The 14,835-nt window shown below is 43.3% G+C and overlaps 1 protein-coding gene across 1 annotated transcript in view; it reads right to left on the bottom strand.

Moving 5' to 3' along the window:
• Positions 1-13,430, bottom strand: part of TRANK1 (tetratricopeptide repeat and ankyrin repeat containing 1) — a 75,284-nt gene extending 61,854 nt beyond the window's left edge. The window contains 2 exon segments of the mRNA XM_054708137.1: positions 12,953-13,047; positions 13,281-13,430. Of these exon segments, the coding sequence (XP_054564112.1) occupies positions 12,953-13,047; positions 13,281-13,430 (245 nt within the window).
• Positions 13,431-14,835: the final 1,405 nt, after the last annotated feature.

Raw genomic sequence — 14,835 nt, 5'->3', positions numbered from 1 at the left:
GGCTCCTTTGTCATACATTAATTGACCCTATAGGCATGGGTTTATTTCTGGGCTTTCTATTCTGTTCCATTGATCTATATAACTGTTTTTATACCAATATCATACCATTTTATTTACTATTTTAAGTAACATTTAATCAATGTTATCAAAACAAGACTCTTTTAAGGGCTTAACTGAAGAACTCAAAAACAAAATATTTTCTCTGTGCTTACAACTATAATAAAAATTATTAACGTCAGAATTGGGGGGGTGGGGGGGAGTTATACTCCTCTAGAAACCAAGAGTGAGCTCTTACTGTTATGTGGGCAAACATCACATGTTTTCATGTGCTTCTATTTCTGCTTTTTCTTGGTATCATCACGTCACAGGGGAAAGTGAATTGCCAACCCAGGCTTTTCATTTCTAAATAAGATTCGTCAGCCGAAACCGGTTTGGCTCAGTGGATAGAGCGTCGGCCTGCGGACTCAAAGGTCCCAGGTTCGATTCCAGTCAAGGGCATGTACCTTGGTTGCGGGCACATCCCCAGTAGCGGGTGTGCAAGAGGCAGCTGATCGATGTTTCTCTCTCATCGATATTTCTAACTCTCTATCCCTCTCTCTTCCTCTCTGTAAAAAATCAATAAAATATATTTTAAAAATAAATAAATAAGATTCGTCAGTTACATTCTCATTATAGGGAAGAATGCTCTTTACCTCTGCCTTAGAACACAGAAGGCTCCATTGTTGAGTCCATTTTTTTAACTGGGTGGTCTATTTATAAGATGAAATTATTAAATGCAAGTGATAATAATTTAACATAATGACAATAGGCTTGAGCACCAACTACAGACTTTACTAGTTGAAATGTGGCCTTTATCATACAATCTCCTTTAATTTCAATTCTCATAATAATCCACTGAAGTGCATGATTCTCTGGATTCCATATGTGCTCCTCATAAACCAGAGAGCTTTGGAGAATTGAGGTCTTTCCAATAAAGACAAACCTGAGGAAGGTGATTGTTTTATTTTATTCTTACAAGTCATTTTATTCTTACAAGAAGCCCCATGAAATAGGTATGATTGTATCCCCATTTGACATATAGGGAAAATGAGGCAAAGAGGGGTTAAGCTACTAACCATGGTCACACAGAAAGTGGTAGAGCTGGAATCAAACCCAGATGGCCTGACTGGCTCAACTACATTCTGAAGGGCCACGACAGAGGCCAAAGGCCAGCACCCAGTTAAATCACTACAGTATGTGATATTCTGCCCAGCACCGAGCACTCACTCCCCTGCCCTTTCAGTTTTGATAATGATGCAAAAACTAAAAGATAAATAGAGAGTTTCACAGCTGCAGGTTTCACAGCTGTCACAGTGGCTCTCAGCAGTTTCACTACGTTCCTAAAATAATTCAAGGTCCAGCTGTTGGGAGGTGTCTTGGGCTGCCTATCTACACCCAAGGAAGCAAGAGCAAAAAAAATACAAATGCACCAAGTAGACTTTGAAACAAGCACGTTTGAAGGAAAGCAGATCCAGGTCATTGTGGTTTTTATTGGTCATTGTGCGTATGCACAGGAAATTGTGTAACTAACTTATAGGAATAGAGCAAAAACTACCAACAGGAGTGGGCTCGGGGCAGCTGAAATGGGCAGCAGAGGGCTTTACCTTCATACCTTATCTGGGTACTACTTGAAATCTTGAAAGCAAATTAGTTTCCTTTTTTGGTTTTTGGTGGTTTTATTTTTTTTAAATAAAATCCTTTCCGAAGACTCTAAATGCAGTCAGTGATCCAAGATCAACTCTGGAATGCTAGGGGGAGAATCAGTTCCAAACTGAGACCAGAGAAAACAATTCTCAAAGCTGACTCCTTCCTACTCCCCACAGGAAGTCAGCCAGGATAAGAATCCAAAGTCAGACTCATTCTGGGGACTCCAATTTTTCATTGTTTTTCTTTCTTTCTTTTTTTTCCCCTTGAGGGGAAAAGGAAAAATGCAGGAGGAGAAGAGTAGGGATTTTATTAGGAAACTTACTCAAAATCCTTCAAAAGGCCTCCGGAGAAGTCTGAAGCATTAGGCCCAAGACTTTTCTACTTAGGTATCAAAACAGGACAAGAAAAAACAGATCACCCTGCCACTCCACCTCAGCTGTTTCACCAGCCTGCCATAAACCTAGGGCTGTCCCAGTCCATCCACTCTCCTTCATCCATCAACTTTAAATTATTCTGTCCCAACTTATAGTCTCATTAGCCCCCAACCACACAGAACACCAAAGTCAAGTTGGTGATGCTAAAACCAGTTGACAAGTCTGGCTCTGTACTGCCCTTGTAAAATGTACATCCTGAAACTCATATTCCCAGCAAAAAGTATCATAAATAACGGTCTACCAGGCAGGGTCTCTTAACTGGTTTTAAATCAATGCCTCTTTTGATGAAATTTTCACACTCACTCAACACACAGGTACCTCAGAATACTCCAATTTTAATATTTATATAGCATTTATCCTGTGCTAGGCTCTGGACAAGGGGGTTGACTGAGAAAGGACAATCACTATTCCCATCTTTGAGAAGCTTACTGTCTATTAGCGAAATGAACATTAAATAAATAATCACACATGTATTAGAGTTAACAGATTTTCCTTCATAAAAAGAAAAAGTAAAAAAAAAAAAAGTAGAGGGTATAAGGAAGCATGTAAAGGAGAATATAACATAAACTGTAGGAGGAAGGCAGGTTTCTCTTAAAAGTGATAGTTAAGCTAAGATCCGGAAAATCGGTCATTAGTCCAGTGAAGAGTATAGGTAGGTGTCCAGGCAAGGAGAACAGTATATGCAAAGGCTCCAAGCTTCACAGTTCAAGAACTGTCAGGTGGGTGGGGAACAGAAGTGAGGCTGGAAGAGTAGTAAGGGCTCCATTAGATAGATGAGCTGAGATCTTGAGGGCCATCAGGTCTTGGAATTCATCTTAAATGCAACTGGGAAAGCAGCCCCGTCCCTTACAACGTTCTGTGATGATGGGAATGATCTATTCTGAACTACCCAATATGGAAGTCACTAGCCACTGTGGCTATTAAACATTTGAAATACAGCTTCTGCGACTAAAGAACTAAATTCTTAACTTTACAATCTACATATATAAAAGGCTAATATGCTAATTGTCCCTCCTACCATCCAACTAGTAGCTATGATGCGCACTGGCCACCAGGGGGCAGACACTCAATGCAGGAGCTGCCAAGCTGCAGGGATTAGGCAGCGGCAGTTCTCAGGTGACACACCCTGAAACCAGAGAGGTGGGAGCCTGATTCCTTGCCGGGCTATGCAATTCCACCTTCAGCCGTGGGTTATGTTGTTGCTGGGGCACTGTCAGCCCCAAATCTGGTTTACTGCACACTTGTGTTTGCGTCCCACACCCTGTACAACAGCAACTTTGCAGAGTGCTCTCTCACACTCTGGGACCCCTCGGGGGATGTCAGAGAGCCGGTTTCAGCCTGATCCCTGCAGGCCAGGCCGAGGGACCCCACCTGCTGGAGGGACACGCCAGGACATGTCCAGCCCATCTAGCCCAGTCCCACCTGGCCGGGCACCTTCTAATTAATTTCCTTTCAATGTGCATGAATCCGTGCACCAGGATGTAATAGGGATGTCCTAACCCATTTCCTTGGAAAGGCCAAATTTATTTCTTTTAACATTGTCACTGAAGTAAAATACAGTAATGTGCATTATATACAGTAATCGTGGGTGCTCAGATCAGTGAATTTTTAACCCATGTAACCTCCATCCAAGTCAATATATAGCACATTATCATATATTGCCTTTGTCTCCTGTAAACACTACCTTCACCACTATTTTGATCTCTAAACTATAGATTAGGTTTATCTACCTTCACCACTATTTTGATCTCTCAACTATAGATTAGGTTTATCTGTTCCTGAACCTCTCAGTCACACTGGGAATTCTTGAGTCTGGTTTCTTTCCTTAAACATTGTATGTGTAAGACTCACTAATGTTACTGTATGTATCAATAGTTGATTTATCTTGTTGCTGTGCAGTGTTTCATTGCATGATTTATACTAGAATTTATCCCTTCTACTGATGGATGTTGGGTTGTTTCCAGTTTGAGGTAATTATGAATAAAGTTGTTACAAACATTTTTGCATGTGTCTTCCAATGAATATATGTCTGCATTTCTTTTGAGTACATAACCCAGGGGTAGAATCGCTGGGTCACAGGGTACTATACAGTTTTTGTAGATAATACAAGTTTTACTCTCAATAGCAGTGTGTTGGGAGTATAAACTGCTAACATTTGTCAATAGTAGGTATTATCAGTCTTTTTCATTTTAACCAATGTGGTATCTCATTGTGGTTTTAATTAGCATTTTCCTGATGACTAATGATGTGTGCTTTTACATAAAGACATTAGCCACATGAATGTCCTCTCTTATGGAGTGCCAAAAAGACCCAATCCTAAAAGTAAAGGGTTATTTGTTTTGTTTTTAATAAGTAACCATAGATGACCACATGCCAGACCTACTTTAGCTTATTATTTAATCAATAATATCACTACTTGGCAGGAGGGAGAGGAGTGGACTCTGGCCTAGACACCCAACAACCATTACTCAACTGAACAGCACACAAATGATAACAAGCTCAGGAAATACATTTTCTAAAGTAAGTGGCTAGTGAGAATTCATTGGATTCTAGTATGATAGCATGGTGCCACTGTGAAAACTAAAAACAGGTTCAACTTTTACTGCAAAAACTTGAAAGTTGGCCCTGAATATCTATCAGTGGTGTTTATAACTCAGAAAGTTCAACACTACCCATTTTGCTACAGTGAACCATCCTGGAGCCTTCAAAGTAGCCTAATGAACCCCAGTTGTGTTTCTGTTAGCACCCCCTTCCCCCCAGAGCTATTGTCCTTATTGGGAGCCCATCCCAGCCCTAGTTCCTGAGGGTCTGATGAGCAAACCCTATCTCCCTGCCAGGGACTGGTTCAGGACTGGGTGTGGGACTCAGTTTTGGCCCCTGAAACTTACGGAGATGTTAGTTAGAGGCTCTGGGAACACTGTTCTCACTCTTCTGAATAAGCTTCCAGGAGCAAACCTGTCTGCCACGTGAGGCACCGGCCAGTGTAGAAGTGTGGCTGTGAATCGCAACACCGCACGTGCAGATGTGCAGCCCCCAACTTCAGCCTGAGGATGAAGCCAACACCAAATGGAAGAGGCCAGAGCCCAAGGAATCACAGGACAAGACGTGGGAGCCACTGGTTTGAGAGAATCCTGAGGCCTGCCTTATGCATGTGGCTATTTACATTTTAATCTAAAATGACTAAAACTGCCCAGCCGATGTGGCTCAGTGGTTGAATGCTGACCCATGAACCAAGAGGTCACCAGTTCGATTCCTTGTCAGGGGATATGCCTGGGTTGTGGGCTCGATCCCCAGTGGGAAGCAGCCAATCAATGTTTCTCTCTCATCACTGATGTTTCTATCTCTCTGTCCCTCTCCCTTCCTCTCTCTCACAAAAAAAAATTAATAAAAACATATTTAAAAATAAATAAATACAATAACTAAAACTAAACTCAGTGGAAAGCTTCAGGTCCTCAGTCACTCCCGCCACATTTCAAGTGCTCAGTAGTCACAGGTGGCTGCATTACTTGACAGATATAGAATATCACCAGCCCTGAGAAAGTTCTATCTATATTAATAAAAGGGTAATATGCAAATTGGTCAGAACACCCTCACAGTACTGACCGAACAGCAGGCTGCATGGGGTGACAAGACTGGCAGGGGGGTTAGTGAGGGATGACCAAACGACTGAACAGCAGGCTGCATGGGCAACCAGGCCAGCAGAGGGGGGCAGTGAGGGGCAACCAGGCCAGCACGGGGGGCAGTTGAGGGTGACCAGGCTGGCAGGGGGGGCAGTTAGGGGCGATCAGGCAGGCAGGCAGGTGAGCAGTTAGGAGCCAGCAGTCCCAGATTGTGAGAGGGATGTCCAAGGTGTCCCGGATTGGAGAGGGTACAGGCTGGGCTGAGGGAACCCCTCCCCACCTCCCCCGCACAAATTTTGTGCACTGGGCCTCTAGTTGGGAGAATAAAGTTTGAGACAGAATAGTAACCTAGGTGCAACATGTGAAATATTATCTTCTACTCGGTGAAAGATATAGCCTTTATTGTGTGTGAGAGTGGTAGATTTGAGGGCTGTTGCCCCAAACCTTGGTGTGCAGAGTCTCTGCCCAGGGACTGGATATCCCCACCTTTCTTGCACTACTCTATTCCCACCCCCGAGCATCATGCCTCTTTCTAACCCACACAATATCTAACACACAGAGATGAGTAATATCTGCAATCAGGGTTAGAAGTTCTCTTGGAATTACTTCTGCAGCATATTTTGGATAGAATGTGGGGCCACAGGTCATGCTGAGTGAACCCAGCCACATCTCCCCCAAGCATCTCTTAGTGCTCGCAGTAGGACAACTAGAAACTAGGTCATTGCTCCATAGCTTCCCCATAAACACAGAACCTTCCGTTTCTATCCTACTTATTCCATTAACAAACAGAGCAAAGCCCTGCAAAGCCAAGGTCCAACCTAAGAAAACTGCTACTGACCCTGTAAAGCAAGCATGAAGAAAACTTCCTGACATGATTTCATAAAGCAATTTGTGTTTTTCTTTATTTGCGAGGGGGACAAAATAGCTGTATTCTGCTGTTGCAGCTTTATCTCTGCTGAGTAACTGTTTAGAATTTTCGATACAGCCAACTCTAAAGCCCTGTTTCCCTGGATATTCACATTAAGACCTGACTCACCTCAGAATGACTCACTCTTGTCTTTCAAACCAACCAGTATTTTAAAAAACACGTTTTTTGTTCAATTCCAGATCATAAGTGGAACACTTCACTATGTGGAGAAAGGCAGGAAGAGGACTCCTGGGAAGGTAAATTATATTCACACAGCTTTACAATGTAATGTTTATAGGCTTAAACTAACACAGGAATAAAATAACCTGTATCTGTTCAACCTGAGGGGACAGACACAGATTTTCAAGGGAAAAACAGGTAATACAAATTTTAATGAAAAAATATGTAAGCATAGGTATATATAAAATTCTCATAGCTTTTCTTAAAAGCTCCTAACAGAATATCCAATAATACTCATAAAATTGAAAGACTTACATGGATTTAAAAAAAAAAAACGTTACTCAAAAAAAAAGTCTTGACTTTTAAAAATACTCAACATGTTTCTGTTTGAGCAAATTCACTATTATAAAATGTCAAATCTTCTCCATATTAATGAATTCATATTTTCAACAAAATTTCTATTTAGAAAACAGAATGTTTAAGGAGATTAGTGAAAGAATTCTCAACTTCATCGAAAAGAATAAACAAGCCAGAATAGCCAAGATATTTTTAATAAAAAGAGAAGTATTAAGAGAAACGTTTTCTCTACCATTATAAAATGCATCTCAAACATATCTAATTTTAAATTGTAATACTAACATAAGAGTAAGGAGATCAATGGAACAAACAGAATATAAGGAAATAATATATACTATAGAAGAATTTCATCTATGATAAAGGTGGCTATTTAAATTGATAGAGAAGGAATGAATCAGTTTGTACAACTAGCTAGATATTTGGAATAGAAGTTAAATTTCTCCTTCACACCATGTTGTAGAACAATAATGGAGACTTCTCATCCGCCTCCCCTCCCCCTGCCCCAAAATGTCAATGCCCTCACCCCCAGAACCTGTGAAAAATTTACATTATATGGCAAAAGGGACTTTGTAGATGTAATTAGGATTACAGACCTTAAAATAAGGGTATTACCCTGGAAGATCAGGCGAGCCCATTCTAGCCACAAGAACCCTTGAACGCAGAGAACGCCCTCTGGCCGGGGAAGAGAGCTGCTAGGGGAGAGGAGGGCGGGAGAAGGCGGAAGGGAGAGGCGCAGCAGCAAGTGTGCATGAGAAAGAGGGCCCATCAGTGATGCCCTGAGGATGGAGGTGGCCTTAGAAACTGAGAAGAGGCTCACGGAACCTCAGCTCTATAGCCACAGGGAACTGGACCCGGCCAGCAACCTGAATGAGCCCGGAAGGGGATTCCTTGCATTCTATTCTCTCTAGGAGCTCAGCCAGCCAGTACCTTGATTTCAGCCTTGTGAAACCTGCCAAGCCAACCCAGACTTCTGACCTACAGACTGAGATAATTACATAATTCGTGTTGATATAAGCCACTAAATTGGTGATCATTTGTTATGGCAACAATAGAAAACGAATACACATCCTATACCAAAATTCGTTCTAAATGAATGAAAAAATGTTCATGTAAAAAAAAAAAAAAAAACACAGTGATCAACCAAAGAACTTGTATGCATATATGCATAACCATGGACACAGACAATAGGGTAGTGAAGGCCTAGGGCAGTGATGGCGAACCTATGACATGCGTGTCAGCACTGACACGCGTAGCCATTTCTGACACGCGGCCGCTGAGGCGGCCGCATGCCAAGGATGAAACATTTGCTGCTCCTGAGGATGAAACATTTGCAAAATAATGTTTTTTCCTCAAAGTGACACACTACCCGAGTTATGCTCAGTTTTTTGGCGAAGTTTGACACACCAAGCTCAAAAGGTTGCCCATCACTGGCCTAGGGTGAGGGGGGGGGGGGCCTAGAAGGAATCAATGTGGGGGGAAGAGTAGACATATGTAATACGTTCAACAATAAAGATATTTTTTTTAAATAGAATGATAGAAAATTTTTAAGAAAACACTACAATGCCCTAGCCCGTTTGGCTCAGTGGATAGAGTGTCGGCCTGCGGACTGGGGGGGTCCCGGGTTCGATTCTGGCCAAGGGCACATGCCCGGGGCTTGATTCCCAGTGGGGGGCATGCGGGAGGCAGCCAATCGATGATTCTCTCATCATTGATGTCTCTATCTCTCCCTCTCCCTTCCTCTCTGAAATCAATAAAGAGATATAGTTTTTTAAAAAGAAAACACCACAGCATAAATTGTTTGTCTAAACACTATGTTGTACACCTGAAACTAATATGAAAATAATACTGAATGTCAAGTGTAATTAAAAAGTAAAAAAAAATTTAAACCCACAGTAATCAAAACAAACAAGCTGCTGACACACAGCAACATAAAGAAGATGAAAAATATTATGTTGAGCAAAAGAAACCAAGCTCAAAAGAGTATGTACTGTGATTCCACTGAGATAAGGTTCTAGAACTGGCAAATATAAGAAATCGAAGAGAGGGGAAGGCTATTGAATGGAAAGGGGCACGAAAGCATTTTCTGGGGGATGGAAATGTTCTCTATTTTGACTGGGGTGATGGTTCAGGGTAACGGTATCGGCGGCGGCAGCCCCTGCATGTAATTTGAGTGTAAACCCTGCAACATTTACAGAACCTTTGCTTTGTTGACTCAGCAGAGAAAATATTTGTTTAAAAACAAAGCCCTAATATTTGCCTGTTTTCTCAGGGCTTTCCTGAAATGACCAGTCAGTTAAGCAGCTAAGAGAATCTGGGAGACTCAGGCCTTGGATGAAGGGAGGGAGGGATGGAACATCTGAAAAGGGCCCCAACTCTTTCTTCGGGATTGTTCCTTTGGGGAAAGGGCCCAGCTCCTGGTCCCAGGCCCTCATAGAGCCTTTTCAGAGGGATGGTGTACCCTGGGAAGCAGCCTCTGGGATGGCTGCTCAGCTCACCACAGAAGCCTTCTCAGAGGAGAGCGAGGTATCCAGAGGCAGGCCCTCGGGTGTGATGTGTGATCTGTGATCTGTGCCTCCGACCTGCAGGCAGGAGTGTTTGAACTTTAGGAGAAGTTCCTTCGGTGGTGGCACCGAGGCACGAGGCTCCAGAGGAGGGTGGCCTTGCCCCCTACCCTGTGAAAAAGCCACTTTGGGGCGAGGGAATACGGTGCCTAGCAACAGGAGAGGCAGAAAGAGGGATGCCACTGCCTCTGAGGCCCAGCGGCTCCCCTGCCCCTCCCCTAATTATCAAAGTCATCAGCAGCCTTCCAGAACGTTCCTCTTTTTGCCTAAGTAGTTTTGTTTTTTCTTTCATTCACTAGAAACAAAAGGAGAGTGGAACGCCTACTTCACCCCTCCCTACAATTTCACATCAAACAAGGTTTTTATTAGTGGTGCCCTGTCCCTACCCTGTGCCAAGTCTCCAAAGCTCCATGCTAGCTGGACCTTTGTTTTCCTGCTTTCCCCAGTAGACTGAGCTCTTAAGGCAGGAACTGCATCTCACCATGTCTTATTATTTCTGCAACCAGAGGGCTCAGCGGTGTTGCATGAATAAATGATTTTCTGGCTTTTTAGCAGGGACAGATGATTAAGCTGGAGGATGGGAAAGGAAGAATTGTTTGCGGGGCGGAGGGGAGGGGGGCGGTAATTTCACTGGTGGTTTTGGATTTCTGACCATCTCCTGGAAAGCCAAGAAATGCTTAACTGTCATCCATTCCCTTGGAGGACACACATTTAATAAAAGCCAACCACGCAAAGTACAAACCAGAAACCACCAGATAAATCCAACCAAAATAAAACTGCCAAAGCTGCCAGCTACTTGGGGAAAACAATGCAGAAAGATGTTTACACATTTATAAGTACCTGTTGAGAATTCAATGGTCAGCAAATAGTGCCACATATTCCCATGTGAAATTATAGTCCCAGATATTCAAAAATGCTCAAAGCAAAGCATAATCCCGTAGATTAGTTTGGAGCTGGCAAAAGGTAACATTTGTAGACAAAGAAAAGAAATCGAAAGGAACCTAATTAGGGTTGCCAGCTCTTTATTTTGCTAAATAAGAACATTTTTTAAGGTGTACCATCTTCTCTCCCCATAATTTCACCTAAAAAGGAATATTTTAATTCCCCCCCCCCCCAAAAAAAAGGAGGAAAATGTAAAATTAGACTAAAGAAAGCCATTCTCAAGGAAGGACGAGCTAAGAAGCTTATAGCACATGTTAGTCTTGGACAGTGTGCAGATGGTTCGGACCTTCAAAGGCAGATGTTCCAAGTCCCTAAAACCATGCCAGGCCCCTGGAAGATGCTCAAGAAATATCACTAAAGGGCAAGGATGGATCAATTCCAACTCCTGGTTCTGCAGTGGAGTCTCAATCACAGGACCTCCAAAGAGAAAGGCCGTAAGGAGGCCTCCCTCCCAGTTGGTGGCTAGTGATGGGCACAATTTCTCCTCAGTGTATGCCACAGACTGGCATTTTCCCATTTTGCTATTTGAATGAGAGTAGTCCCAGGCAGCTGCATAACAAGATTTATTAAGCACTTACTATGTTCCATATACAAAGCTCTTCTTGGGCATTTGCTCATTGAATGTCCCTAACAACGCCAGTGAGAGGTGTATAATTATTATCCCAATTACCCAGGTCAGAAAACAGGTTTAATCAAGGTGGAGAGACTTCTCCAAGCAAGGCACAAATCCAAGTCCGTACCAAAATCAGTGTTCACAAGCCCTAGGACAGACAAGGTGAACACAGGGTGAGGAAAACTGGGGGAAAAAGGAAGGATGGGCTTTAACATTAAAACCAAATCCCCAAAGAAATCCCAAAAAGTCAGCATTCCACACTGCCCCAAGACAAACAAGGAAGTTAAGCATCAGCCAGCACAGGTTGTTCATCAATCCTGACCCAGTATCTGTTCTAAACCCAGGCTGCCCAACAAGTCCCACATTCCTTTCGTATTCCCCCTCTCCCTAAAGCATCTGAGAGCTACAGATGATTGTAAAGTCTGGAGCAGCCCCACAGAGGGTGGCAGCCCCTGAACAAAGGTGCTTTCTCATTCACAGGAGAACTTGAGTTGAATAATAGCAGTCCAGCCATCCTCCCCTCCAGATCTCTCCCCATACCCCTCTACGATGCTTTAAATGCTGGTTAATGGCCTCCATTTCACTTCCCACCCTCAAGACCAGAGTAATCTACTTCTCCCTCAATCTGAATGCAGGGCAAGACAACCCAGCAAAGAGGCTAAAACACCATCCACTGTAACATGGGGAGGATCCAGAGGTGCCCAGGAAATCCCCATAAACAAGGCAGTCTCTCCCAGACAGGAACTCCTGAAGGGCAGCCCCTCAGCAGTGCTGGGAAAACCTGAGTTCCAGCCCCAGTTCTAACACCACCTAACAGTTTCCTGAAACATGGGGCCTTGAACTTGGCCTTGAAAAAAGTGGCCAAACTGAAAGATCTATTCATCCATACTCCCAGCCTTCTAAATAAAACTCAGAGCTGTTAAAACACACACACATTCTCCCTCTCTCTCTCTCTCTCTCTCTCTCTCTCTCTCTCTCTCTCTCTCTCTCTCACACACACACACACACACACACACACCATACTTTCCATGGCTCCTAATTCCATTTAGAATAAAGCCCAAATAGCTCAGATTCCATTCTAAGTCCTACATACGCACACCCTCAACTTATCTTTCCAGCATTTTCTAACACTTCACATGCCTTTGCACAGCAATGTAACAAGGCTGGGACTGGTGTCAGGAGGGGGGTAGAAGGATATGAATGTGTCCCCCTGATAGAACACAAAATCCAGAAGCCTGGGATCAAGTCCCACTTTAGGCCTGTTATCAGGTCTCCAATTCACTTAACTCCAGGCCTCAGTTTCCTTGGAAAATGGACAGTATCACCTATGTGACTGAACTCCCGTTTCCTGAATCAGTCAACAAATATTGAGTGCCAGGCAAGAATGCCCCACAAATATTGAGTGAATGAGCAAGAATGACCCAAAACACTGCGGCCCTTATGAAGTTTACATTCTGGTGAAGAGAGATCTATAATTTGAGGATTTCTCATAATATTTCTGTAAGAATTAAATAAGATAATATATGAAACACACTTAACATAGAGCCATATTTAAACATCAATATAGTAATAACACATTATTACTATATTGATGTTTAAAATATAAGCCCTTTTGTGCAATGTTATTCTTAAAAAGAAGCTGCTCCTTTTACCTGGAATGTCTGTTTCTCCCTCCCAACACCCCTCAATCTTCCTGCTGGGAAGGGTTTAGGGCTGGGAACTCTTGAAGTGCTTGTGTGCATCTCCGCTAATCCTTTCTCACGGGTCCGCCTGGCAGTAACTCTGCTCTACCACCGCTAGCAGTGCCTGTGTCTTATATGTTTACATCCCCCGTGAGACAGGGTCTGAGTTCTGTGAAGGGTGACACTGCCTTGAAAAACAAGAAGCAACAAGAGGTGAGAAGAGGTAAGACACTGAGAGGAGAAGAAGAGGCATATTAGGCAGAAAGTCTGAGGGCCAGATTAAGGGCAACCTTAGTACCTGGCGGATGAGCCCAGACTCGAGTGAGCCCTGGAAGTCTCCAAATTTTGAGCCTGCAGGTACAGTGGACCCGGATGGGCAGAGGATGAGCTGGCCCAAGGGTGGCCAAAGCAGGGTGCCCTGGAGGCCACAGCTGGACATGAAGCTCATCGCAGTGCAAGGCTATGATCCGAGTGTTCTTGTCACAGTGAATCAAACTGCCTATTCTTTATGTTGTGCAGTTTCCTCCAAAATGGCTGGTTTCCCCAAACTATGTCACATTGGCATACTGATTATTTTGAATTAAAGGTATTGACAAAGAGCCAGTGCCAGAAGGACGCTCTGACCCTCCTCTGTGAGGTCCCACGTGAAAGGTAATCTCCCTGAACCAGGAAGGAGGAAGGCACTCTTATCACCACAGACAGGGAGTTTAGGGCAGAGAAGGCCACATAAGCAAACCTTGTTACTTCTTCACCAATTTATTACCCCAAACCCAAATCCCTTCGTCTTGTCTATTTTTCACAAATGTATTGTTTCTTTGTCTAAAAGGTATAAAAGCTTCTTGCTTCGGCCACTTCTTTGAGTCTCCTATTTCTATGGGCCTCCCCTATGTATAAAATTAAATTTGTTTTTCTCTTGTTAACCTGTCTTCCATCAATATAACTCAGAACAGCCAAAGAAACTAGCAGGGAAGAAGGGAAAAATGTCTCCACCCCTATACCATTTTCTGCCCCCCCCCCCCAAAAAAAACATACACCTTTCCAAATGCTGCCATTGACAGGAGGACACAGTGCTTAAATAAAATAAAAACATCTCAATCTAAGTGACTTTAGAACTTCAAATACAGACATAGCTAAACCTAGACTTGGTTTGGCTCTGACAGACACACAGGAGTCCCACCAGCTCACCAGGCTCACAGGAGCTCACAATAACACGCCATAATGAGCGATACTGAAGTTCAACAACACCCAGGCAAAAGAGGGAGTCCATTCAGGGAAAGTGGGCCAGGGTATCAGAGGTAAGGTTCATTCATGTTTCCAGATTTTCCACAAAAACAAGGAGTTAGGCAATGCTTAGTTAAGAAACTTAGACCAAGAAAAATGTCTGATCAGGCAGAATGGACAGATTCACTGACCAAAGGAAAAACATTGCTCTTGGTAAGTGTCCTGAGATGCCTGAAGGTTCCAGCATGCCGGTTTAGTACTTTTTTTTAAATTTTAAACCTGAATGCTCGCCCTGCCACTACCACTGTCCCCACTCTCTGCTATTAAGTGTCATCTTTGAATTTCTCTTTCATTTCTAATAACCAGGATTTTTTTGGCCTTAAGGACCTCAGGCTGCACTCTAAGGAAACTTGTTACAAAATCCATGAGCCCCCTGTCAGCTGTGTCACTGGCTGGAGAACTGCAGGCAAGGCACTGGCCTGTCAGCTCCACTTCCCCATCTGAAAAGGTCAATTAAAACAATGCCACGCTCTTGACAATGGCCGGAGGCCCACACCCCAACCTTCACTTCAGTTCTTAAAAACATCCGGGGATCACTTTATCTTCCCCACCCAAACATGGGGTCTGCAGGC

Source organism: Eptesicus fuscus, chromosome 18, assembly GCF_027574615.1.
Source record: "Eptesicus fuscus isolate TK198812 chromosome 18, DD_ASM_mEF_20220401, whole genome shotgun sequence".
Lineage (NCBI taxonomy): Eukaryota > Metazoa > Chordata > Mammalia > Chiroptera > Vespertilionidae > Eptesicus > Eptesicus fuscus.
The sequence above is the reverse complement of the archived record's forward strand: the minus strand, read 5'-3'. Positions and strand labels throughout refer to the sequence as shown.